This window comes from Canis lupus, chromosome 33, assembly GCF_003254725.2.
Source record: "Canis lupus dingo isolate Sandy chromosome 33, ASM325472v2, whole genome shotgun sequence".
Classification (NCBI taxonomy): domain Eukaryota; kingdom Metazoa; phylum Chordata; class Mammalia; order Carnivora; family Canidae; genus Canis; species Canis lupus.
In genome coordinates, this window is record NC_064275.1 from 20253207 (window position 1) to 20279710 (window position 26504).

The following is a 26504-nucleotide window of genomic DNA, read 5'->3' on the forward strand; positions in this document are numbered from 1 at the left end:
GGGCAAGAGAAATACTGAAAACAAAGAGGACTTTCCTTGAAGGGTATTTTCTAAAGGAAACTAATAAAATTAACAATGTCTCAAAACAACATTATAGTAAATGCAATGGTTTTAAGGGACATCTTTTATAACATCTTTAAATATGGGCCAATAGCTTTCATACCAAAGAGTCATTCAGTAAAAACAATTCTACGTTGGAAAGGACTAGGTGGTGTGAGATTGAGGGATAATATAATTCCATCCAGGCAAAATGTGCTCTGGATGTTTAATTTAACCCATGGGAAAGCTGTGTGATATCCAGAGGTTCACACTTCAGACAATCTTCCATATGCAATTTTTTTTTTTTTTACCATGTGAAGTATAAAACGGGTCTGAGAGAAAATGAGTTTGAGATTGATCTTCCAAATAAGTGCCTCATTTGTTGCTCTTATATATTATCAATAAATGACAAGTTGCATGCATTAACAATTAGGATGGGGTTCTGAGCGACATTGTCTTAAGAAAATAGAAGCTTTTAATAAGAGTAGCTGGTAAAATAAGAGACCTGTTCCATAGATTGGTCCAGATTCACCTGAAAAATTATTTTGAGAGCTAACACGATATGAAAGCCCATATTCTCAACCACAAAATACAGATTTTAAAGATGCTTTAAGCAAACACTACCCTGGCTTTTTAGAAATACAGGATAGTTTTCATGTGTGCTTCACTTTGCACAATTTTTTATGGCATTCGTTCCAAAATAACTATGTTGTCAATTAAATCTCTAAATACTTACATAAGGAAATTTTAAGATAATATCTGAAATAAGTCTATTAAAAATTGAGGGATACCTATCAAAATAAATTATATTTTATAAGAATAATTCACCCATAGCCCCTCTTTTGGAGAAATTAAATAGCAAGCCCTATTCTACAAAGACTATGTCATTTGTAAATGCATGGCATTACACGTAAGAAAACAAAATCTGTAAAGCAGTAGAAAGTGCAGGCAGTTGATCCAAGTAATTTGATATAATATTTAAGTGAAGTTCAAAAGGGAACAGGGCCTGAGAATTTAGTGATGGTGATGGTGCTGGGAAGGGGGAGGGGAGGATGCAGAAGGCATTCCTGGATAATGATTTTCTGACTTTTACTGAATTTGCATCAATAGCTAGGGACCCATAATGAGCTCATGCAGCTTAGTCCATGCCTGATACCCCTCCACAGAGCCAGATATCAAGCCCGAGACATCAAAGTCACTAACAATTTTGTATTGTTCCTGAAAAGTTTTTCACAAGATGCTACATATTAGGAAACTATAGTTAAAAAGCGAAGCAAAACAACAACAAAAAATACAAAGAACTAGGCAAATTTAAATCATACAAAACATTGCCCCAAGACACTCAAGTGCAAAACTGTCATACATTTTAGACATATTTCTAGGTCATTTAATGCAGTTAATTCTTCTGTATATGTGCCTTGAGGTGATGTTCTATTGAAAATGAAATAAGAAATAGTTGTAGACTTTATAGAGATGAACACATTAACAAAGACCGGGGAGGACCCTAAGTAAGTCCTATGTTGCAACTGTATTAATTTTTAATAACCAGATACCCGCTTGCATTTCTGATCCGATGGAATCTCAGAAGCATAAGGATACCTTAAATGATGTGTGCTATCTTGTAGGCTAGATTGTTGCTTACCAGTTGGTGTAAGGTGTCTCCAGGTGATCACGGGTTCAGGACGGCCATTGGCCATGCAGACCAGGGTTACATTGCTGCCCTCATTCACAGTGACATCTGAAGAGATGTTGGAGATCTTTGGTGGAACTGTAAAGAAAAGCAAATGGAATATGTCACCATGCCCAGCTTTGCGGTTTGGGTGCGTGCCACTGGAAATGACAAATTTGAACTAAATGCTTTTATGACTTAAATCGTTTGATTTTTTGTGTTAAGAATCCAGGGTGCTTTAGGATGTCCCTATAGACTTAGCAGATGAAAAGCATGGGTCTTACTATAAGGAGAATCTCTCCATTATGACCAAAGAGTACAGGAAGTTCACGGAGGAGTATGATAAAAAATGTCTCAGCTCTTTCCTCATTAGAGTAGACCTTATCTAGATATTTGAGAACACACACATTTATATTTATTAACAAATTTTTCTTATCACTACATAGTTCCTACATTTATTTTCTTAAGTATATAAAATGAATATAGTTCAATCTTTCCTCCAAATGTTAGGAAAAGCCAGTGTTAGTTTGTATGAATTTTACAGTTTTGTTCTTAAGGTGTGGTAATACCTGTTTACTTAAGTCTGGCCACATAAGGCAAACATCAGTTATTCATAATAGAAAGCCTCTAAATATCACCTTGCTATGTGACAGACTGGACGGTGCTCCTTAAAGATTAAAAACTGAATTGCTAAGGCCTATGTCACAGACATCACAAGCATAATACTATTACTCCTAATACATTACTACCACTATTATTTTTTAAGTTTGTGTGTGTTTGTTTGTTTATTTATTTATTTATTTATTTATTTATTTATTTATTTATTTATGAGAGAGACAGTGTGAATGGGCAAGCAGGGGGAGGGGTGAGGAAGAAGGGGGAAAAAGAATCTCAAGTAGACTTTCTATTGAATAGGAAGTCCCATGTGAGGCTCAGTATCATGACCCTGAGATCATGACCTGAAGCTGAAACCAAGAATTGGTCGCTTAGCCTACAGAGCCACCCAGGTGCCCCTCACCACCACTATTATTAACAATTTAATAATGGTTAACTGTAGGTACCTACTATAAGTAAGATCCTGGATAGAGTACTTTATAAGCTTATATCAGTAACTTATAATAAAGAAATGTCCAGGGGATCCCTGGGTGGCTCAGCGGTTTAGTGCCTGCCTTTGGCCTACGGTGTGATCCTGGCGTCCCGGGATCGAGTCCCACGTCGGGCTCCCTGCATGGAGCTTCTCCCTCTGCCTGTGTCTCTGCCTCTCTCTCTCTCTGTCTATCATAAATAAATAAATAAATCTTAAAAAAAAATAAAGAAATGTCCAATGAGAATTGTATTTACAGGTGGGAAACTGAGGTATAGATGGAGCTAGGTGAGAAGCAGAAAACAGATTTGAATCCAAGAAGACCCCAGGGCCCACACTCTCAGCGATACTTGAATGAAACTTCATCTTCACAATCCAGGCTACCAGATGGCTGAAAATGACGGAAATTACTTTTTGGTGGTGTGAGAAATGAGTCCCCGAGGGCTAGCTATACTGCTGTCTGACTTCCTTCATTAGTGTTCAGGGCGGCAACATTAGATCTCATATTGGTAGGCTTAAGTGGAAAATGAATTACTCACAAATTTCATCAGAGGTTATGCACTGATTACAAATAGCAGAGTTTATGGTTTGACTGTGATTTTCCTTTTTTTTTTTTTTTTTTAAATCTTAGTTGCTTATGCTGTTCCTGAGAAAGTATGTGTCAGAGGCAGGGAGGAGAACAAGCCAGCATAAACGAATTCAATAATAAAAGACTCTTATTTTTTCTCACTCTTTCTGCCCTTTAGTGACGAATAAAACAGGAACATTTTCTGCTTGTAGAGACAGCTGTCTGCCAACCCCATGATCTCTGCAGATCTCTGTTAGGAGACACTGATGGTAGTTGGGCAACTGACCAGGTCAGAGTGCTGCAAGGAAGAGGTAGGAGGAGGACTCCTGACCTTAGCATTTCTCCTACAATGACATCTTACAGGGGATGTGGGTAGAAACCAGTAACTACATCAAAGCTAATGGCAGAAATGGAATAGAGTCGATTCCCATTATTTAGCAGTATCTATCTATAGGGTTTTTATTTCCCTTTTGTCTACTGGGGTAATGGGTCTTTTTCTCATATTCACACACTGACTTGCAATATACCCTCTTACGCTTCTTGAGGACCTAAAAGGTTATACCCATATTTTAAGGAAGAAGATGAGGCACAGAAATAAATAATGGCTTGTCAAAGGCAATCCCATCAAGAAATATGGCTGAGCTTAGAATTCAGGGCTCTTGAATGACCCGTTGTTCTGTTGTCTAACATTCGCCATTTTTAATTCCTAGCTAAACAAGCCAGTGTTCTGAAAATCTCCAAAAAAACTACAATAAACTGTAAATCAATGACGGTGTCCAAGAATAAGATTTAGATATCCTAGGCATGTTTCTCAACAATCTAAAATCTGCAACAGGAAGCTATAATAATTATAAGAGCTTATATTATTCCATTCGTAGTTAATTCTGAATTGCAAGACAGGCCACAGAATAGAAAGAAGAAATATAGATGTGTTTTGGATTTTTTTTTTAAAAGTGTAGGACGGGAGACTTCATATCCCTAATATAAAAATATGCAAATTTACAAAACAGAAATGATCTCCAGTGGTCAAGCTCCCAGAGAATTATTACTTATAGTAAAATTTACTCATAATTACCTCTCTTTATCAGAGAAATAAATATCTAAGGACTTTGCTTTTATATGGCATGCAAGTTGAACTACTTGTTCCTTGTTACATAGACAGGGGATGGTAAAGTTAAGAATAAAACCTAGAATAACTAACTGCAGAGCTATGTTTTGGCCACTAAACCATATCATTTCTTTTAATTAAGGACAATATACTCAAGTCCTTGGGTCTCAGATACTGGAGATTCAGAAGGTGTTTGTGTTCAATAGTCAGAAATGTACTCATGTAGTCATTGTATCTCACCCTCCTTTGGGTCAATACCATTGGGTTCCATTCCACTGCCTATCTTCTACATCTTTGTACTTTGTACCAGTTTCTTCCCATAGCATTTATATCTGATGCAGTCATTTGCTCTAGAAATAAATCCCTCCAGAAATAAAATTCCAGGTTACCCTCTTACTTCCAAACTCTCTGTCTCCAACTTTCCTGAAGGAATTGTTCCATGTCACATCTTCTTCTCCCATTCACACTTTAACCTTTGATGCAATTTGGATTCTCCCCTCAACCTCCAAAGAAACTGCTCTCAGGAAAATCACCAATTTGAACCATATTATTTATAGGTCCTATGAACAGTTTTGTTATTATCCCATTTTTCTCTGAAGTATTTGACTTTGTTGACTGTACCTTCCTTCTTCCAGTCCTTTTTTTTCTTGGTTTCTAAGATGCCAAACTCAACTGTTTCTTGTCTTACCCCTCCGGCTAGCCTTTCCAGTTTAACTTTTGGACTTACTTTGACCTATTCCTTAAATATCTATATTTCTGAAAGGTTGATCACTGTCCTCTTCTTTCATATCATCCACTGTGAATGATCTCATTTACTTTCTAGCTTCAGAAGCTAAGGCCATATTAATGATAACTCCTAAATCCAGTATCTGCAGCCCAGATTTTTCTCATGGCTTTTACACCTACTTTCCAATTGACTATTCTACATTTTCATCAGATACTTCACAGATACTCAAGATTCAACATACTCAGAACTGATTCATCATCTTCCTTCCTACAGAACACTTGTGGTCTTACTCACCATCTCAGGGAATGGTGTCATCATGCAAACAGTTGCCCAAGCAAAAAAAGAAAGTTATCTCTCTTGACTGCTCCCTCTCCTTTACTGCCCCCCATGTAAAAAGGATCCCCAATTCTGTGACTTATGCCTTTTAAATCTCTCTCAGATTCATTCATTATTCCCAAGCCTCACTCCCACCAGCCAGAAGCATTTCTTTTTTTGCCTGAATTCTGCAAGAGCATTATAATGAATTTCTTTGCCTCTAGCCTTTTCCTCAGGCTTACCGTCATTCATTCATCACACTGCAATAAGAAGTTTCCTTTTTTCCCTAAATTGCAAACGTGAGTATAATATCCCCTGATTAATCTCACTGCCCTCAAGATAAAATTCACACTTCCTAATATGAACTAATATGCCTTTCATGGCCCCTGGTTATATCTCTCTAGCCATATGTCCTACTCCTTTTTCATTGTATCATCTAGTCAGATCAAATAAGTTTTGGTTCCTGGAAGATACTGTGCTTGTTTACTCCCAGGCATTTAACATTCAATTTTTTCTACATGGAATATTCTTCTTCCAACCCTTCATGTGGTCAGCCCCTTTCTCCCTTTAGGTTTCAACTTGTCAGCCTGTTTTCTCACTTTTTCTAGGAAGACTATCCTGTCACCCACCTTTTACCACCCTCATCCCTAACCCCACCCTACTCCAGATTTCATATTGGGTGAAGCATCCCTCCTATGTTCTTAACTGAGCCCTCTTATTTCTCCACCACTGCCCTGAATCATCATTGCTCGATTACTTAGCTGTGCCTATCCTTAAATGGAAAAAGGTAGAGGAGAAAGCCTTTGTTTTCTTGACCAATGAATCTTTTTCTTTTTCTTTCTTTTAAGATTTTCTTCTTATTCATGAGAGAGAGAGAGAGAGAGAGAGAGAGAGGCAGAGACACAGGCAGAGGGAGAAGCAGGCTCCCTGTGGAGAGAGCCTGGTGCAGGACTCAATCCCTGGACGCCGGGATCACGACCTAAACTGAAGGCAGATGCTCAACCACTGAGTCACCCAGGTGTCCCTTGACTAATGAATCTTACAAACCATAGTTCTTGGAACATGGCAGGTATTCACAGAATGTTATAAAAAAAAGAAGTTCATGAAAATCCCCGCCCTGCGCCAACTCTTTTCATAGCTTAACGAAGCCATCCCATAATTTTTTGTCAGAAAGGAACAACCTTTTATTTCGAACCTATAAAATACAGCTTTTATCAATATTTCTTTAGCTATCCCTTTAGCCATCTTGTTCATGACTGACTTTTTCAACTGCTATTACTACTACTACTACTAGTATTACTACTACTACTAAATTAGCCATGGGGCTGAGAAATGTTTGAGTAGGTTAGGAAAATAGGAAGCAAGATAAACTTGATGTCCAAATTCCTAAATTATAGACACTTTCAGAGTTTAACTTTGTTTTTTTCTTTTCTACAAAGAGTCATTCATACATGTTTGTATGTATAAATATAAATAACTTATATAAATATATATAACTTAATATTTCTTTCCTAGCTTCCCACAGCAATTCATGCAGTCTACATTTACACCATCACAGATAATATAACATGAAAGTGGCAATGTGAGGTTTTTATTTTATAACCTCATAAAATCTTTATAAATATTCTGGAAACTAAAAAGTATTCTCATTATCGCCATTTTCAATGTGGGCATAGGGACAAAATGGATAAAATCACACACTTAAGTAATTATGAAGCCAGTATTAAAACCTAAAACCTAAAATTTAAAAATAAATAAACAAATAAATAAATAAAACCTAAGATTTATAGATTTTCCGGAATTAACTCTTCTTCTAGAACATACTCACTTTTGCAATAATGGTTCCAAATAGGATTTCTTTCTCTATTTTAATTCTCAGTAAAGATGACTATAGGAAATACTTTCAACAAGATAATCTTATTTGCATCAGTAAACATAAGTTGTTTATTTATCAAAACCACTGTAATACTGATTCGTGCTCATTGGTCATCACATATTCTGCATATTTTGTTTTTTTCTGAAATATTGCCTAACAATTTTTATTCACAGGAGATTAGTGTGCGTTATTATATTTTCCTAAATGTAATGCCATGAACCATTTATTTCATGTTTTCAACATACTCAGTTTCAGCGATCTCTCCAAGTTGTCTGCCCCCCATCCAAGTACTAACCAGGCCCGACCCTGCTTAGCTTCCGAGATCAGACGAGATCGGGCGCGTTCAGGGTGGTATGGCCGTAGACTCTCCAAGTTGTCTGGATTGTTTTGATGTTCTTTCTGATTAATGAGAGTTTCTTATACCTTAGGGAATTGACCTTTTGTTGTCATATTATTTGCAATATCCCCAATTCAATCTTAGCTTCTTAATTGTGTGATATTTGTTTTGTAGAAGTTTTAAATTTATTTGTTGAACTTTTTAATGATTTGTGCATAGATGTTACTTTCTTAACATAAAATCAGTTAAATAATCATGTCTATTTCTTCTTTTTCTTTCAATGGTTTCTTTTTTTTATTGCACTCTTCAAATCATCTAGAATTTATTTATGGTGTCATCTATAATCAGATTTTTTTTCCCTTCATGATGTTTTAGTCAATTTACCCAATATGACTGGTTAGGGATCCCTGGGTGGCGCAGCGGTTTGGCGCCTGCCTTTGGCCCAGGGCACGATCCTGGAGACCCGGGATCGAATCCCACGTCAGGCTCCCGGTGCATGGAGCCTGCTTCTCCCTCTGCCTGTGTCTCTGCGCCTCTCTCTCTCTCTGTGTGTGTGTAACTATCATAAATAAATAAAAAAAAAAAAAATTAAAAAAAAAAATATGACTGGTTAAATTATATAAAATGTTTACACTGTTTTGGTTTTTAGAATTACCCTATCGTGGTACCAATCTGGTCAGAGAAATATTTCTGGGAAATACATAAAAATAAACCATACTTACTATGCCAAGTAATTGTATCAAAATACTTTAAAATATGTCATTAATCTTTTGGACACCATACTATTATTATGTGTTGCTAGTCCCAAAATCAATTATTAGATGAACACTTCCTAAAATGTTGAGTGAAAATATAATGTACATCCCTCTTTCAGGATACTAGTGAAATTCACTATGCTACAGAATTCTCAAGGTTTCCACTGCAAAAATACATTACAAAATTAATAAGCCACACCTAACAGTTGTAATCTTTAAATCTGAATTACTAAGTAGGTGCTATTCTTTCACTGAAATCTACACAAATTCTGTGTTAAAGAATGTACATTTTGTCCATGCAGTGCACATTCAATGACAGTTTCTAAAATAATGCTAACATCTAGGTACACTTGTAATCACGGATTTCTTCAGCTGTGCAATGAAGCAGAAGTAGGATTATGACACAGTCAGTCTACCTCTGCCACTCATGCTTTTATTGCTCCTCCTCACCATTCTTGTAATTCCTTTACCTACTCTCTCCATCAGATCTGCAGAAGCTGCCCTGGCTTATGGGAACCTAGACCTGACTGCACACGTTTGTGCAGTTCTCTAGGTTACTACGCCTTCCTTCTCTTTTGTATAAGGGTAACATCTCTTATGTTTGACGAAAAGTGGAAATGCAGCCAAAGTCAGGGACATAAATGGAGTGGACATATATTATTTTCCCTGTCCAAATCCATGCCATCTTCTATCTGGAAAGACAACCTTGGTTTTCCTTTGGAGAAAACACCTCTCACCAACTGCCACTGGTTTTTGGGACCATCAGTCAAGTGACCTATTCCTCCTTGGCCAAGGAGTGGGTATGTGACCTAAGCTGGGCTACTTGGACTTCCCCTCCCAGGAACTGGTTTTTATGAGGAATAACTCAAGAGAGGTTGCAATTGATTCAGCCAGCAGTAGACTGTGTTAATGGCTTCAATTCTCCACTCTCTCCTGATCCACACATTTGCCATGCCTATTCCCTCCTTCAGTGGGTGGTGTGCACTTTTCCATCCGTGGACCATGTTACTTGTTTTGGCCAAGAATATAAGCATAAGGAATACAAGCAGAGTCTTGATAGTGTTGGCACAGTTGGACTCACTTGGTCTTGTGCCTCTGCCATTTGCATGAGAAGAATAAGCCCAGCTGAGCCTGCTGGTCCCAGGAGGAGGATGAGAGATGGCAAATAGGATTGCCAAACAAAAAGGCATCCTGTCAAATATGAATTTCAGATAAACAACAAATATTTTTTTAGTATAGCATGTTCCAAATACTCCATGAGACATATGTATATTAAAAATTATTTGTTATGTAAACTACAAATTTAACTGGGCATCCCATATTTTTATTTGGTAAATCTGACAATCTAAAGAACAGAGAGTCACCTGTAGTGAAGCCCAGCCTGGATCTGCTGACTTGCACACTTGTGAGAAATTAAAAATAACCATTATTTCATGCCCCTGAATTTTGGAGTGGTTTGTTCAGCAGCAATAGTTAGCTAATACATATCGTGAGTGGGCAGCCACCTGAAAGGACTGTCTGCAACTTGGATGCCTAGGGATGCATGGCTTCTGTGCTTTCCAAGGCAATATTTTCTGTTTTTCCTTTGATTCTGTGAGCTATTCCATATTCTTCCAAAGAATTGCCCTCTTTTTTTTTTTTTAATCAAATTAGCCAGTCAATTTCTGTTGCTTAAATTACCAAAGAATCCTAATGGTTACAAACTGGGAAGTAGTCATCATAAGGGAAAAATCTGAAGAGGAACTTTTTCACACAGGTAAATTGTTACCTATGCTTAGGTACTTACTCTTTGGGTTTCCACAAAACCAACTTAGTTTCAGGTCTAGCATTGGTTCTTATTTGTCAGTACACATTGCTTTAAAAATAATTCTACATCAGGGATCCCTGGATGGCTCAGCGGTTTAGTGCCTGCCTTTGGCCCAGGGCGTGATCCTGGAGTCCCGGGATCAAGTCCTGCGTCGGGCTCCCGGCATGGAGCCTGCTTCTCCCTCCTCCTGTGTCTCTGCCTCTCTGTCTCTCTGTCTATCCTGAATAAATTTAAAAAAAAAAATCTAAAAAAAAATAATTCTACATCTGCAGGACCATCTAATTCTAGCTGTGAATGTTTAAATACCTTTATTCATAGTCCTGAACTGACCAGCCATCAGAAGGACAATAAATCAGTTCCAGAGCAAGGCAGAAAAGTAGTCAGGTGGTTCATTTCTGTAACCTCAAATACTTAGCAGTTATAACTGGTATTCAGTTCAAAATGGTATTCCTAATTGTGCAAATCATTAACAAATTGGTCTCATCAGTTATTGTTTATTTGAAGTTTGGGTAAGGTGCAGGTATTACTGTGTGCGTGGTGGTGAGGGGGTGTTAAAACCACAACACTATCACTTGCTGATTTCTAACTGTTCCTTGGTGTGGCTAGAGAAGTTTATTTTTTTTATTTTATTTATTTTTTTTTTTTTAAAGATTTTATTTATTTATTCATGATAGTCACACAGAGAGAGACAGAGAGGCAGAGACACAGGCAGAGGGAGAAGCAGGCTCCATGCTGGGAGCCCGACGTGGGACTCGATCCCGGGTCTCCAGGATCGCGCCCTGGGCCAAAGGCAGGCGCCAAACCGCTGCGCCACCCAGGGATCCCGCTAGAGAAGTTTAAACTCTTATTTTTGCATATGTAACATACTGGAAAAAGTCTGGCATGTCTATGTAAGAGTTGGGTTCAGAAATCTACAGGATGTTTTTTGGGCAACACCTGGCTTTAATAAGCATGATCAAAGAATTTAACAATAAAAACATACAATATGACATATTACTGCCATCTTATGAAACATCAAACACCCATCTAATCTGGCATTTTGCTTCAAAATGCTAATAAAGCATATTTTGCTACATGGTGTGGTAGTTTATGGGATGGGCGATAGGACTGGAGAATATAGCACCGTATACTAGTTTGAAAGCCAGGGATTTTGATCCTGCCCTGACACTGGCTCATAAGGCAACCATATATTCTCCGAAATTTGCTTTTGAATCTTCCTCTCAGGCACATTGTAGGAGTTTAACAAATTTTGAATGAATAGATAAACAAATTAATGACAAATTGTTTAAATCTCCCTGAGACTTAGTTTCCTCATCTGGTAATTGGAAGTAATGTGTCAAGTTGATAGTAATCAGTATTACAGGATTGCAATTAGAGCCAAATAAAATAATTCATGTAAACTTGTTTTGTAAACTAGAAGGGGTTCTATAAGCGTAGCTATTATTTATTACATGCTGAAACTAGCTAATAAAGCAGTGCTGGCTTAACTCCTCCTAAGATAACATGATAAAACAGTTCATGCATTTCTATGGCTAATGGCATTCTAGTTATATTTTTATAGACACCATTATTGCCAGAAGGTATGAGTAATTATTATAATTCATAATTAATCATTAATATTGGCATTAACAAAAAATTGCCCCAGAGATACGTATCCAGTTCTTATCTACTCATGGGCAGATGCCAAAATGTTCAGCCCTTTAGTCAATGTCTAGACATTTTATACCAATATTAAAAAGTGGCACGGGATGCCTGGGTTGCTCAGTGGTTGAGCCTTTGGCTCAGGGCTTGATCCCAGAGTCCTGGGATCTAGTCCCACATCAGACTATCTGCATGGAGCCTGCTTCTCCCTCTGCCCCTCTCTCTGTCTCTCATGAATAAATATATAAATTCTTTAAAAAATAAATAAAAAGTGACACAAAGATGTGAGAATGTACAATCATAAATAAATTTTAGAAGTTTAACTCTTAGGCTTCTAAGGAAAAGCTTTCCAAATAAATTTTTATCATTACATAATTTTTAATGTAAGTCTCAGAAAAAGAGAGGTCTTCCTTTATTATTCTCATAGACAACAGAGGTGGCCAGGTGTTTTGTGTCTGTAATTTCAGTCTCTGCTGCCTTAACTAGCAGAATAAAACAACCAGCAATGATAATTTCTTTTCGGCTAGTATTAGTTCTCACTCTCACTAGAATCCATTTATAAAGAAGAAACATCAACCTGTGAAGTAGGTATGTGAAAAGGAGCACTCGACAGGAACATGATTCCTTTTAAACATAGATTTCATGGGTGAGTAGGGAAAATATGGAAACTATAGATTCCTCGAGTGTCAGATGAATCTGAAAGTAGAAGAAACTCATTATACATATCAGTTACTCAAATTTCTTTGCTAGGAGTGATTACAAATGCTCTGCTTATGCATGCATTAGATGATGAACAAAGTAACTTAAGGAAAGAGCGATAATATGCTAACAATTCAGAGGAAAAGAGAAAATGTATATAGAAAACAAAGCCAAGTGCCATATGAGTGGTAATGTGGCAAAGTCAGAAACAGGAGCGTGAAAGCCTGTGAAAATGACATATTGAAACAACGTGCAGTCAAGAAAAAGCCATCCTTTTCTAATCAGTCAGGAACAATTTCCGAATTATACATGTAATGAAAAGTGCCTGAAGCCTCACTTACCACAGTCCTCTGAGCTGCATTGGGCATTTTATTGTGTTGGCCAAAGGTGTAAGCTGGGTAAGACATCTTCTTTGGCCTTTGAACCCTACATTATCACATTCTCAAGTGGCCCTATGAGTTCCTGGCACTGTCTCAGTCAGACTTACACCAGAATGCGTCCCAACAGACTCATCCAGACAGTAGCCAACATCACAAAGGAGGGTTAATTTGGGTCAGACTGCTCTAAATAACTCAAACACAGTAGCCATGGTACAAAGAAATGTCATGAGCTCACGTCTACACCATGCCATGGTCGATGTGTACTTAGGGTGATCCATGTGTGGTATGGATATCTGCATCTGATTGAGGCCCCCAGTCTACCTAAAAAAGAAAGTACCTTAAATTGGAATTTTTCTATGTTTATTAAATATTCAGAATTACCCTGGAATCTAAGTGTGTGGGCTGGTTTAGAAAGGGGACAAATAATTCGGGTACCAGCATTTACACTCATGACCAGTGAAGGGCATCCGTTATTGCTGTTTCAGCAATATGTATACTCTGTGGGATGTCAAATGGCTGTTCTCATGTATGGGTCATTGCCTTCCTAAATAAGAGCAAATGGAACTATCCTGACTCTATTCACTGAGGCTGCAGTTACTCAACAAGTCAGCAGCTTCTCCGAAATCTGATATTCCCAGACCTTATTCCAGCTGTTGGGATATTTGTTTTTGCTAATCTGGGAAAACATCCAGAAGCTGATACAGATGAGAGGAATAAGTCTGCTATCTTCCCTTTACCTAGACAAAATAGCTTTATCATTTCTGGTACTTACAGAATATAATAGTCTTTAGATACTGCCTAAAGCAGCAGATGGTTTTGTTATCTGGCGGAAATGGGGCATTGAGCAGAGGGAAGCCCAAAAATATCAGGCTACCTAGGATAGGTAGCAAATAGCAACTAGGTGAATTCCAAAGGCTCAGAAATGGTACCCACAGACTTTAGCGGAAAAAAGAGAAGTGCAGGGATCCCTGGGTGGTGCAGCGGTTTGGCGCCTGCCTTTGGCCCAGGGCGTGATCCTGGAGACCCGGGATCGAATCCCACGTCGGGCTCCCAGTGCATGGAGCCTGCTTCTCCCTCTGCCTGTGTCTCTGCCTCTCTCTCTCTCTCTCTCTCTCTCTGTGTGACTATCATAAATAAATAAAAATTAAAAAAAAAAAAGAGAAGTGCATCTTTTTTCTCTTTACACTCAAAACTGAATTTTTCTACGTTTAAGGGAGTTGTTAATTCTTAGAATATAGGAAAACGCAGCCCATATTCCTGGCATCTACTATAAACCACTCCTTACTCCTTATTCCATGAAAGGCCTGTGAAGATTTAACCCTAAACCATGACTTATCCTAAGAGTTACAAAATATATCATAGATAGCCAAATTTTTTTTTTCTGTGTTCCATTAGTTGTCTTAAAAAAAGAGTGAGGAAAATGACCTGTACCCCATGGATGAATTCTTTAGTTATTAAGAGAATATTATACACTAGTCGTTATATTAAGAGATGGAATTTTAAAGTTTATATTTTTAGTAATCTCTACAGCCAACATGGGGCTTGAACTCACAACCCTGAGATCTAGAGTGGCATGCTCATACGACTGAACTAGCCAGGTGCCCCAAAAGAGGATAGGACTTTAAATCAGAGAGAAATAAACCATAAGTTAATAGAACATAAGTATAAAGGGTTCAGAGACTAATCTTCCATCTATTATGTTTAGAAATAATACAAATTTATTGAGAGCCTGTAACACATACAGACACTGTGCTAGGCATGGCCAGAGGTGAAGAGGAGATCAAACAATGAAAACTATGACCTAGGGCAGCCCAGGTGGCTCAGTGGTTTAGCGCCTGCCTTTGGCCCAGGGCATGATCCTGGAGACCCGGGTTTGAGTCCCACATCGGGCTCCCTGCGTGGAGCCTGTTTCTCCCTCTGCCTCTCTGTGTCTCTCATGAATAAATAAAGAAAATCTTTTAAAAAAGAAAATTATGACCTAGATCGGCCAGTTTTAATTGTTTCAACAAAAGTGCCAATAAAAGGTCATCACAAAAATAAGAATACTTATCCTAACATTTTTTAAGAGGTTTTTCATTCATCTCATTTCTTCATTCCATTTTGGGAATCAGGTATGTGTAGAAATACCTATGGTGCTTGTAAGAATCCCTTAAATTTAAAGATTTCATGCCCACATTAGTAGCCTAAATTCTATTTTTTTTAGTTGCTTAAGGCATATAGTGTTCTTTGCGTGTAGGGAAGGAGGTAGATTCTAATAGAAATCAACTAGGGTGAACTAAAGCATGCCTGGAATACAATGAAAATAATAAAAGCTGTTTCCTGCCACTGCTCAAGGGCCCAGAAGAGAGAGTATCTAGACAAAGAATAGGATTGACAGGAGGTTTTTAGAATTTCTTTCTTTGCATGCCCTTGTTCAAAGCTTACTATGAACCATTATGAACTGAATGTGGAGTATTCACATTATTTCCTTCTAAACAAACAGTCACCACTGTGAATTAATTAATACATTCATGCCAATTATAATTTTTCAAAAATTACATGTACTGGTAGAAAATACAGTAATTATTACAAATGTTAACTATAACTAGGAGAAAGGGAATACTTTCTGCCATTCCAAGTTGGCTTAAAAATTCCAGAGAGGTAAGTAAGTATTCAGCATTTGTGGGAGGAAGGAAATATAAAAAGCAAAGCCTGGAGTTGATGTATATGAGTTAGATCTCCATTTATCTTTCCTTGCCCTCTGTAAGAGGGACGAAGGAACATTAAACAATGAAAAAAGACATAAGCAAGCAGACAGGAGAAATAATAAAAATGATAAAGATAATAATAATGTCTGAGATAGTATAACATTATGCAATTTATTTTTTTTTAAGATTTTATTTATTTATTCATGAGAGAGACAGAGAGTGGCAGAGACATAGACAGAGAGAGAAGCAGGCTCCTCACAGGGAGCCCGATGTGGGACTCGATCCCTGGACCCAGGATCACGCCCCGAGCCGAAGGCAGATGCTCAACCACTGAGCCACCCAGGCGTTCCACATTATATAATTTATGAAATGCTGATAGGTGCTTTGCCTTATTTGATCTATACCCTATCCTGATATGATGGCTTGGACGAGTTTTATTCCTGCTGTCTCCCACCCATATATTGAATAACTGAAGCTCAGTGAGGTTCATTTTCTTGGCCAAGGTCACAAGGTAGAAAATGAAAGTACAAAGCTCATAACTAGCTTGTCCGATTGTGTTGAGAAGATCTAGGAAGACACTGGTATTCCAAGACTGGATATCTACTATTAAGATATGAGATGCTACCTGTGTTGGTTGAATTAAAGAGCTGCAAAGATAACCAGGACACAACTAGAGATAGAAAAGTCTGGGCAGTTGGGTACTTGTGCTCAGTACAGTGAAGGAAATGCCACTGATTATGTAGAGGTCCTGGGAATTTGGTTTACTAAAGTCTGTTTTCTCTGCACTATTCAGTTCAATTTTTTAGTTCAATTAATATGACATGGTTGAGAATTTGTCTTTCTGGTTTCAAGGTATTTTTAAAAATAATGCTGGTAATATTCTTATCTGCAATTTGAAAAGCTTGAACAATTTCACAGAAGAAACTAGAGACATCCTCACAGCCCTTATTTATCACCTATATCACATTTCCTCTCCCTCGATTTGGCCAATGCAAATTGGGGTTTCTCTTCACTCTCCCTCCTCTTCTTGAAACTCAAGACGGGGCAGGTGGTGGTGGTGAGCCCAGGGGGCTCAGTTGTTAGTGCCGCCTTCAGCCAGGGTGTGATCCTGGAGACCCGGGATCAAGTCCCACGTTGGGCTCCCTGCATGGAGCCTGCTTCTCCCTCTGTCTGTGCCTCTGCCTCTCTTTCTCTCTGTGTCTCCCATGAATGAATAAATAAAATCTTAAAAAAAAAAAAAAAAAGAGAAGTAACGTTCTGTCCCGGCTTCCACAAATGAATCCCGAATGGGGCGAGTCTCATTAATCTGGAGCTAAATGTGAAGTTAGACATGGAGGCACCTCGGGTCCCCACTGTTTGTTCAGAGCCCTAGGCATGTGACGGAGAAAAATGTCAAAGATTTCTCTTCTCTTGCTTCTGTACCCTGCCATGATGTTTTATTCAAACTTCCACATCCTAAGGAAATAAACACTGGCTATCAAAATCCTCCACCTGGCTCCCAGTCTCACACATAAACATGCACAACACCTGTGTTTAGGAGAGCGGATCAATTCTGGCCGAGAGCAGTCTCCAGGTAACATGCTGCGAGGCTGGAGTGCTCAGGCCGGGGATTTCTGAGGCAGCGCGGCCCCCTGGGACTGTTGTCTGTCTTCCTCTCACAATGCTTGTGCTTATATAACACACTCTGTCCCCTGACCCTGTCTTCCAAAAAGGGGTGGTTTAAACTATGAGTTAAACTCTGGGTTTCTATCAAGAAAAACTGCTGGAAAAGAGGGCAAGGCTGGGGTGAGAATCATGCACACATGACTGAGAACAGGTGCAAGTCAGCTGCATGTCAGCAAGGGGAGTGGGAGGAAGCTCTTCTGTTTGGCTCCTCATCAGCTCTGAATTTCATACTGCCCGGGTTGACCAGCAGGCCTAGTGGCTTATGTGTAGGGCCTAGGCCAGAGAACACTATGGAAATTCATTCAAGTTTCTATAGACTCTATGGAAAGTGTGAGTGGGCACTGGAGGGGAAAGTGAGAAGCACTCATAGCTTGTTCTTCACCTCTGTCCATCAGAAGCACAAGAGGCAGGTTGCAGAGCAGGAATTAGGATGGGGCTGGTCACAGTGGTCCTGCAATTGGATGCACGCTGGCCGGGTCAGTCCTCTTGTCCACCGTCATTCAACTGTCTGAAGGCTGCTGACACGATGGCTGTTTTGTTCTCAACTAACCTCAGGACACGCAGGCAGAGACTCCTGCTGTAGGTGGTACCATGGTGGTACCATGCTGTAGGAGTGAGTGGGATTCTTGGATTTTTACTCTTTCCAAACAGCTCCAGATGGACCGAGAACCAGGCCTGTTGGCTTCTAGAAGTATTCTTGATTTTCAGTCCACAGTGCTCCATTTTCAATCCCTGGGGAAAAGGCGAGTACTCTCTCTGTTATGCTACCTGTCCTCCCTCTGGCCTTGGGCAAGTCCCTTAGCCTCATTTGGCAAATGACTTGCACCTGAGAGACTGGCCATTGCGGCTCTGACTTCCATGAGTCAGACTCACTCATCCCTGTCACACTGGCATGAAAACACAGTACCCAGCACGACGTGGCTTCTCACTAACAATAAAGGGACTGAATGAATAACTTAAATGAATCTTCAATATCATGTGTAAAATTACATGGAAACAATTAATACTCAGAGCCACTTGTGATTACTCTGTTCTCTTAGCCTTTCGATAATGCTTTCTTCCGTTAATTATACAGCTATCACATCTCTCTCGATGGTAAAATAGCCCCAGCAGCTCAAGTCCAAACTGCAAATTTTTAGCTTCCTTCCTCTAATGATTAGAGGCTGTATGAGAGAAGGTAATGTCGGCTGCTTCCCATGTCCCGTAAGTTGAATGTCTTCGCAGAGTAGCTAAGATTTATGTTTAAAACAAAATCTCCGATATATTTAACATATACATATTTATATATGTGTTGTTAGAAATATAAAAGAACATAAAGCATATATAAGAGAATGTAAACCATCTCCCTCTGTTAACTTTTCATGAAGCTCCAGAACACACCGGGCTTTGCCTTATGCCGGCCCCTCTGATAGTTTTGAGAATCAGATCAGGTTTCAGCTATAAGCCAGCTGGTGCCATTCATTTAAAGGAAAACAGCTATGTAAGTGAGCAAGATTCTAATCACTAAATCTAATTACAAAGTAGAGTAAATTATTACAAATGTTTTTAGCAGTGTCTTAAAACACTGTAAAAAAGAAAAATTATCTACCAAACAGAAATCTGCTCTGCTGGTAGTTGATAGCATCGTTAGGGACTAGGACATTCATGTGTACAACCGTCATATACTCTATTTCCGACACCTTAATCTAGCATTCTCACATTAAAAACTTTATAACCTTTCTTTCTCATTCAATCAGATGCTAAACTGTTCGACTCAAAGTACACCTTAGTTTATGGATCCTAATGAGAGTAATAGGAACATTTCACTTGTACTAGAGTGAAGGGAACTTCAAACTGCTTCTTTGGAATGGTAACAATTAGTCAAAGGAAGAAAAAGGCGATGGGAAAATGAAGAGATACTTTATATGGATGTGTGTATTTCCCAGTGCAGATTTATCCTCTTCTATTTAACATCCTCTTTAAAAATATTTGAAATGCCACACATTCTCCATATCACAAGGCAAAACTAAAAGACAAACACATTAACATTTAATCCTTGGCTTCCAAACTCGCTGTCTTCCCAGACATGTCTTATATTAGTGCATTTGCATGCTGTCAGGGCCTCATGGAGCTCATCCTTAAGACCATCCACCTCCTGGAGGGATGGATGAGTGTGCTGGTAGTGTTCCGAGCTCTTCAGAATGGCATTCCCCAATCATTGTCTAGTAATTCTTTACAGGTTGCAGAGGTGGCTATTACTGCTCACCGAGTACCTGTGCTTTTCTACCTTTTCCAACCTGCTGTGGTTAGTTTGGGACCATAAAACTGGGCTTGCACCAATAAAATGTTAAGGAAAGTGAGGTAAGCCACATCTAGGCATGACCCTTAAAAAATGTCAGCATGTCGCTCCAGCCTTTTCCTACCTTGTGATGGCAACTGTGGGGCCTTGAGTCCAGAAGGCATAGCTGCTATGTAGCAGGGGGCTGCATGACCTGAGCTGGGCTTCATTAGTAAGAAATAAGCCACAAGGGCAGCCCTGGTGGCTCAGCGGGTTTAGCGCCGCCTCCCACCCAGGGCGTGATCCCAGAGACCCGGGATTGAGTCCCACATCGGGCTCCCTGCATGGAGCCTGCTTCTCCCTCTGCCTGTGTCTCTGCCTTTCTCTCTGTGTGTCTCTATGAATAAATAAATAAAATGTTTAAAAAAAAAAAAAAGAAGCCACAAGAGTTCAGCAGTATCTACTTACAGTGGTGACTAGCATGGATTACTCTAATCAAAACATCATTAAGAAGAACAAACTATACAACCTTTATTTAGAAGTGAACTGGCCTAAAGCTGGAAATGATGTGACGTTCTCTCAAGGTCATTCATAGTTTGTGAATCATAGCTGTTGAATGAAAATTCTTTTCTCCTCCATTCAGCAAAGGCTTAGATTAGCTGTGGCTAATGACTACACTATTAATCTTACAGCCTACCCATCCATTTCCTTTTTCTTTTCTTTTTTTTTTTTTTGAAGATTTTATTTATTTATTCATGAGAGACAGATTGAGAGAGAGAGAGAGAGAGAGGGCAGAGACACAGGCAGAGGGAGAAGCAGGCTCCATGCAGGGAGCCCGACGTGGGACTTGATCCTGGGTCTCCAGGATCACACCCTGGACCGAAGGTGGTGCTAAACCACTGAGCCACCCGGGCTGCCCCTACTTTTTAGTTTCTGACCAACTATAGCCTCCTGCCTCATTCCGGCGCTCATCTGTAAGACCATGTAGGAAAACCCACGGTGCAGTCAGAAAGGGATATCTGCCTAATTCTCTGCCTTGCTTTTGTCTTTGTCACCTATCAGAACTCTCCTACCTGCACACCTACTTCTGATTATCAGCCCTTGGTGTTAAGAACCGGGACATAGCTGCTTCCAGATCCTTGACCTGTAAGTCATATATCCTAGAAATCTGGCATTCTCAAGTTTGAATTTTATAATCTTATATAAGATTCATAGTGTGAAAAGCAAATGCCCTGTAAAATCTAAGCAAATACAGTGTAAAGGAATATTATTTGAATTAGCAAAATGGCATTTCCCATCAAGGGAGTCACAACCTCTATTCACAACTACAGAGATAATAAAACAGTACAAGATATTTCTAGAAATTGCCTGAGGAAATATTGTACTAAAAATGCTTATTTTGTACTCCAGGTACTATAACCAAATTTCTCTCCATTTGCATATGCTTGCTAGTAAACAGCACAGCTGCCTGGAAATACATGAGTCTTAGGTTATATTTTTGGCTTTCCCTCTGTGTCTTTTATACCTGCAGGGTTGTTCCCCTTCCCCCACCCCCCATTCTACCTCCCCAGCTAGAGGAAGAGGGAGGAGGACAATGCCTTAGGATATATTTAAGGAAACTGTGTTACATAATCAATCCAAGGACTCAGAGACCTCTGTATTATTCCCTTACTTAAATACAAAATCATACTTTATCAGAACAAATAAGGTTTCTAACGAGGGTGGAGTCTGTCCTTAGCTTTCCTATAGTGAAAGGGTTTTCTATATTTGGCATTCTGCAGGCCTCATTATTACACAATCATTCCTTCATAAGAAAAACATAAAGAAATTTCACTGAATTTATTTCTAGTACACGAGTTATTTTTAAGGCCAACCAGGGAGAATTTCAGGATAATAGTGAGAGGAACATACTGAAAATGTGTGACTCTGAATAGAAAATAAGATCTGACCCATTTAAGTAAACAGAGTTATCTAAAAGCAGCCCCATTCACTAAATACAGGGCTTCAAGGGGACCTAGATTTTGAGCCCCATACTTTCTCTCACTCCCAGTAGGGCTCCTTCAGGCCACAAAAATCTCCTATACCTCAGTGTATTCATCTCTAAAAATAACAGATGCCAATTCTCTAGATTCCAGGATAAATCTAAGGACTAACTAAATCATTTAGGGAAAGTACATTGGGTATAAATGCTTAGGATATTTTCTTTTACGTAATTTTTTGCAGAAAGCAAAAAAAGGAAGATAAAATTGATTCAGGATTGTATGGTAACATCACTGATTTTCACATGGGGCTCTAGAATACCTCCCATGCCTTCATGATTATTTTTGCTCTAGCGCATGTTATAACACTAGAGACTTACGGATTAATCTTTATAGTTTGTGTGTAGGTCAACAATATCCTATATAAAAAGATTCCCAACCTCGGTGGTTTAAGCTTATTCTATTGAGAAAACAGCTTTGGAAGTCTCCTTGAGTTGAGCAACACAGCCCTATAGCAGCTAATGCTTCCCTGTATCCATGAATATAAAGGTCAATGGCCTAAAATCAAAGGTGTAGTGTGATAAATGCTCTGATGAAAGGAATAACTCAGAAATGTCCGAAGACATACAAGGGTAGAAACTACCTCTTTCAGTATATATTTATAGAGTATGACTTAGTGGCTAGACAGTGGGTTCTGACCCAGGCAAGGCTCTAATTTCAGTTCCTCAATGTACTAGCTGTTAAATCTTGGAGAAAACTTTGACTCCGTTTTCTCAATCTGCAGAATGAGAGACTTAACCTGTCTCATAAGATTGTGAAGTATTAAACACGATAGTTGTGCAAAATATTTAACTGGACGCCTGGACTATGAAGTATGTGCTTATAATAAATGTTGCTGATCCTGGAACATGTTAGCACCATCTAACTGGGAGGTTGGGGACAGAGGTTTAAAATATTTTTGGAACACGAGAGGGAACAAGCAAATGAATGAATAAATTAAATAATGAATGAATGAATGAATGAATGAATGAATCAGTGAAGGACAAAAGACTACCCTTTGGAAATAACTACCCTTTGGAAATATACTTTTGGGAGGTAATTACGACCAGTAACCTCTGTCTACTTTACTCTGTGATTTTTCTGAAGAATAGACTAAAGCATCGACATAATATTTATTTTTCCAACAGTGTGATAACACTAGATGCTTTCTTTCTATTTCTAATGTCTTTGCCCTCATATGAGTTGAAGGCCAGCTCCCCTTCTGAGATGCATACTACAACTGTTAGGCACTGCCACTTTTAATTGAAGGCAATTCATTTGGTTGGTCTAAAGTAAGATACAGGGGCAGCCCAGGTGGCTCAGCGGTTTAAGCGCCTGCCTTCAGCCCATGGCCTGATCCTGGAGACCCAGGATCGAGTACCACATCAGGCTCCCTGTGTGGAGCCTGCTTTTCCCTCTGCCTGTGTCTCTGCCTCTCTCTCTCTGTGTGAATAAATGAATACAATCTTTAAAAAAAATGATGTTGGTTAAAAAAAAATAAAAATAGAGTAAGATACAGAAGTGCAAGTCAGAAAGTCAGGGGAGAGCAGGGCACCAGAACAGAACTTTTACCCAATGCCTATCATTTTTCTCTAGATCATAAGACTAATGACTGAGATCTTCTCTTACACTGGGTTAGAATTACAGTTGATAGGAAAACCATAATTGAATAATTTCTCTTTTATGCAATTAAAATACCAACCTTAAGGCAACATTAGAATATTTCACTATTACTTCAGGTTTTCATGAAAGAGGGGGGAAAAAAATACTTAATTGATGCAGTCCCAAGGTCTTTCTTTTCTGCCAGGGCTTGAAATGGCCTACATTTAAATGTATAGAGGTGCCTTCAGAGAAGCTGTCATAGAAAATTAGAAGTCTGTAACTGGAAGCATCTTTTGGGGTTGAGCAATGTAAGCTATTGTGGAAGCTTGACAATACATGTTGAAATAATTAAATCCTTTTGGAAGTGATTGAACTGGATGTTTTCAAATAAGCAAATCTACATTTGTCATTCTGAATTCTTTTTATGGAAAGACGGTGTTTCTCCCTCCTGTTTAGGTAATTAAAAATAGTCACCTGATGATCATTCATTATCAAACATTTCTGCACATGGAAAAAAATGTTTTGAGGCTGAGACCTTGCTTGTGAAATTTCATCCTTCAAAGGAGGTCTTTCTCCAGAAGCTATTATTCACTATTGGAGAATGGGATTAAAAGCATTACTTCATGCCTAAGTAAAGTGTTCACAGCACAGAGCATCTCTCCCTTGGTGGCTAGGTTCCAGTGCCTGCATTTTATGTAGACGCCATGTACCATCCTGAAAAGCTGGACAGTTTCCAGTAGCATTAGGGTTTGGAGGAAGAGCAGTTGCTCCTTAGAACTTTACTTCTTTTATGAATATTACTGTCTCAATTTATTTTAACTCGAGTGGGAGAGAAGGTGGGAATAAAATGCATACACAGAAGCCTCTATCTAACAGTCCTGCTGGTTTGGGCATCGCAAAAAGAGGCACAAGAAAACCTTTGAGAGTTTGGAGCCTGCTGCATGAGAGAGATAAAAGTAGAAACAGCAAATTGGCTACAGTACGAATGGCAGGTGCATTTGTTCACTGGAGGCAAGTTGGCAATTCAGTTTTCAATGACCAGCTTGTCTCTGTAAGGTTCACCTTTCAAAGTCTTCCCTTTTGCCCTCAATGTACACCGCCAAAGCTCTCCCTCATCTCGAGTCCCTTTGCTCCACGTAACAGCAACTCTTTACCCTATTTCTTTTTGGAAAAAACGTCCTGATCCCCTTCTCTGGTTGTGGGTAGTGGAGTTAAAAAGAAAGCAATGGAAAACACTGAAGCTAGCACAGTGGAACAACATGCCCGAAGAGAAAGCAAATGTGTGTTGGGTACGGATGGTTTAGCCTTACCTTTGGAAACTCAAACCGAGGGGAGGGGAGCGCTAGCAGAGCCCAGTGATTCTGACCTCACTCTAGCATTTCTACAGATAGTGGAGAATTCTAAGCCTTTCCCCCACTGCCAGGATGGGACTTAGAGATGCAGATTAGAGGAAGAGAATTCAGAAGAGAGAGGCTGATGAGAGCAATCTGTCTTCCAACTCCCTGTTTCAGATAAGCAAGGAGAAATGACTGCTTTCCGGGTACAGCTCATCTGGCCGAAAAACCATCCATTCATTTCCCCCTCACAGAAAAGCACACATAACCTTACATGCCAACACTTGTTTTAGTATCCACCATTCTTATTATATTGATTGGTTCTTTACTTGCCCTGTGTTTCTTTCATTATTATCTATCTTAGGAATTCCTCAAAAGGCCATGAGGGTGTTCAAATCAGCTAATAATCATAATCATAATCATAATACTCTTTTGAATACCTTTGGTGCAGATGGAAAAGATCATATATCAGGATCTTCTATGAGACTTCATTTTAGGGACTCTATAGTGTCTGAAGTGAAGTAGGTCACGTGGTGTTTTGGTTTTTGTTTTTAGCATTTTAATGAATTTATTCAGTTTCTAGCCCTGTTTCCATTCCCCACATGGCCAGCACTTATTTCTTGTCTTTTTGCTGATAACATGCTTTCCTTAAAGATTTAATTATTTAATTATTTATTTACATCCTTATTTATTTTCTTACTTAAGAGAGAGAGCACATGCATGAGTGGAGGGAGGGGAAGAGAGAGAGGAGAGAATTTCAAGCAGACTGCACTGGGCACAGAGCTCAACATGGGGCTCTATCTCATGGTCCAGAGATCACCACCTGAGAAGAAATCCAGTCAGATGTCTGAACTGACTAAGCCACCCAGGCACCCTGAGGGTTACATGGTTTTTAAGGCCTTCTCTTGTCAACAAAGCAGTAAACTACTCTTACAAAAACAATCAAAAGTAGAATGTAGGGCAGCCCGGGTGGCTCAGCGGTTTAGCGCTGCCTTCAGCCCAGGGCGTGATCCTGGAGACCCGGGATTGAGTCCCATGATGGGATCCCCGTGTGGAGCCTGCTTCTCCCTCTGCCTGTGTCTCTGCCTCTCTCTCTCTCTGTGTCTCTCATGAATAAATAAATAAAATCTTAAAAAAAAAAGAAACTTCAAAAGTAGAACGTATAACAATAAGTGATTTTTAAAATTGTACTGTTGTCTGGTATCAAACATGTTTGCCCTAGGTTTAGCTAAAAATCGGTGGAACACCTCTTCTCAAAATCATCTCTCCCTTTTGTGAAATCAAAGGCTCCGAGTTTAGGCAAGTGAGTCTAATTCCTATTCAAAATTCAGTTGGAGTTAAAAAAAAAAAAAAAAAAAAAAAAAAAAAACAAAATTCAGTTGGTTTGCAAATGAGTGACTAAATTTTGGGTTTCCCTGGAATAGGGCCTCTTCTGCCTGTTCGTACAGTGGAAGAAGAGGGGGTAAAACTTAGATATTTTCATTTTTCAAATGGCATTCATCATGCTATAGAGGTGTGTACCATAAAGAATGAAGCAGTAGAAATGACAGTAGAAGTTAATGTTTGATACCAACATAAAACCTTTCCTATTCTCAACAGACACAGCTCCTTAGGTATCATTTCATTTTAATTCAGTAAGGAGGAAACAAATTCATGCAAATGCTTTAAACACCACAAAAGTAAATCTTGACTTTCAAATAGAATACATCATTCTATATACAACCTGTTTTGGAAACTTCTTGAATATAGGTGCATTTTCTCTATGGTTATTGCACTTGAATATACTTGGAGTATTAATTTATACTGGAAGTAAACTACAGTTCACTGCTTTTCCTTGCCATAGGTCTCTAACATGCTGCTACAGTAGAGCAACATATGCACATATGTATACACAATTTACTTAGACTCATTGAAGTTAATTGTATATTAATTTTTG

General features: G+C 39.0%; 1 protein-coding gene across 6 annotated transcripts in view; it reads right to left on the minus strand.

Moving 5' to 3' along the window:
• The window catches only part of LOC112677948 (limbic system associated membrane protein), a 639114-nt gene that overhangs the window by 226850 nt on the left and 385760 nt on the right, over nt 1–26504 (minus strand). For all 6 annotated transcript variants that reach the window (XM_025476809.3, XM_025476801.3, XM_025476791.3 and 3 more), the window contains exon 3: nt 1682–1807. In XM_025476809.3, coding sequence (XP_025332594.1) covers nt 1682–1807 — 126 coding nt within the window. The remainder of the gene's footprint in view (nt 1–1681; nt 1808–26504) is intronic.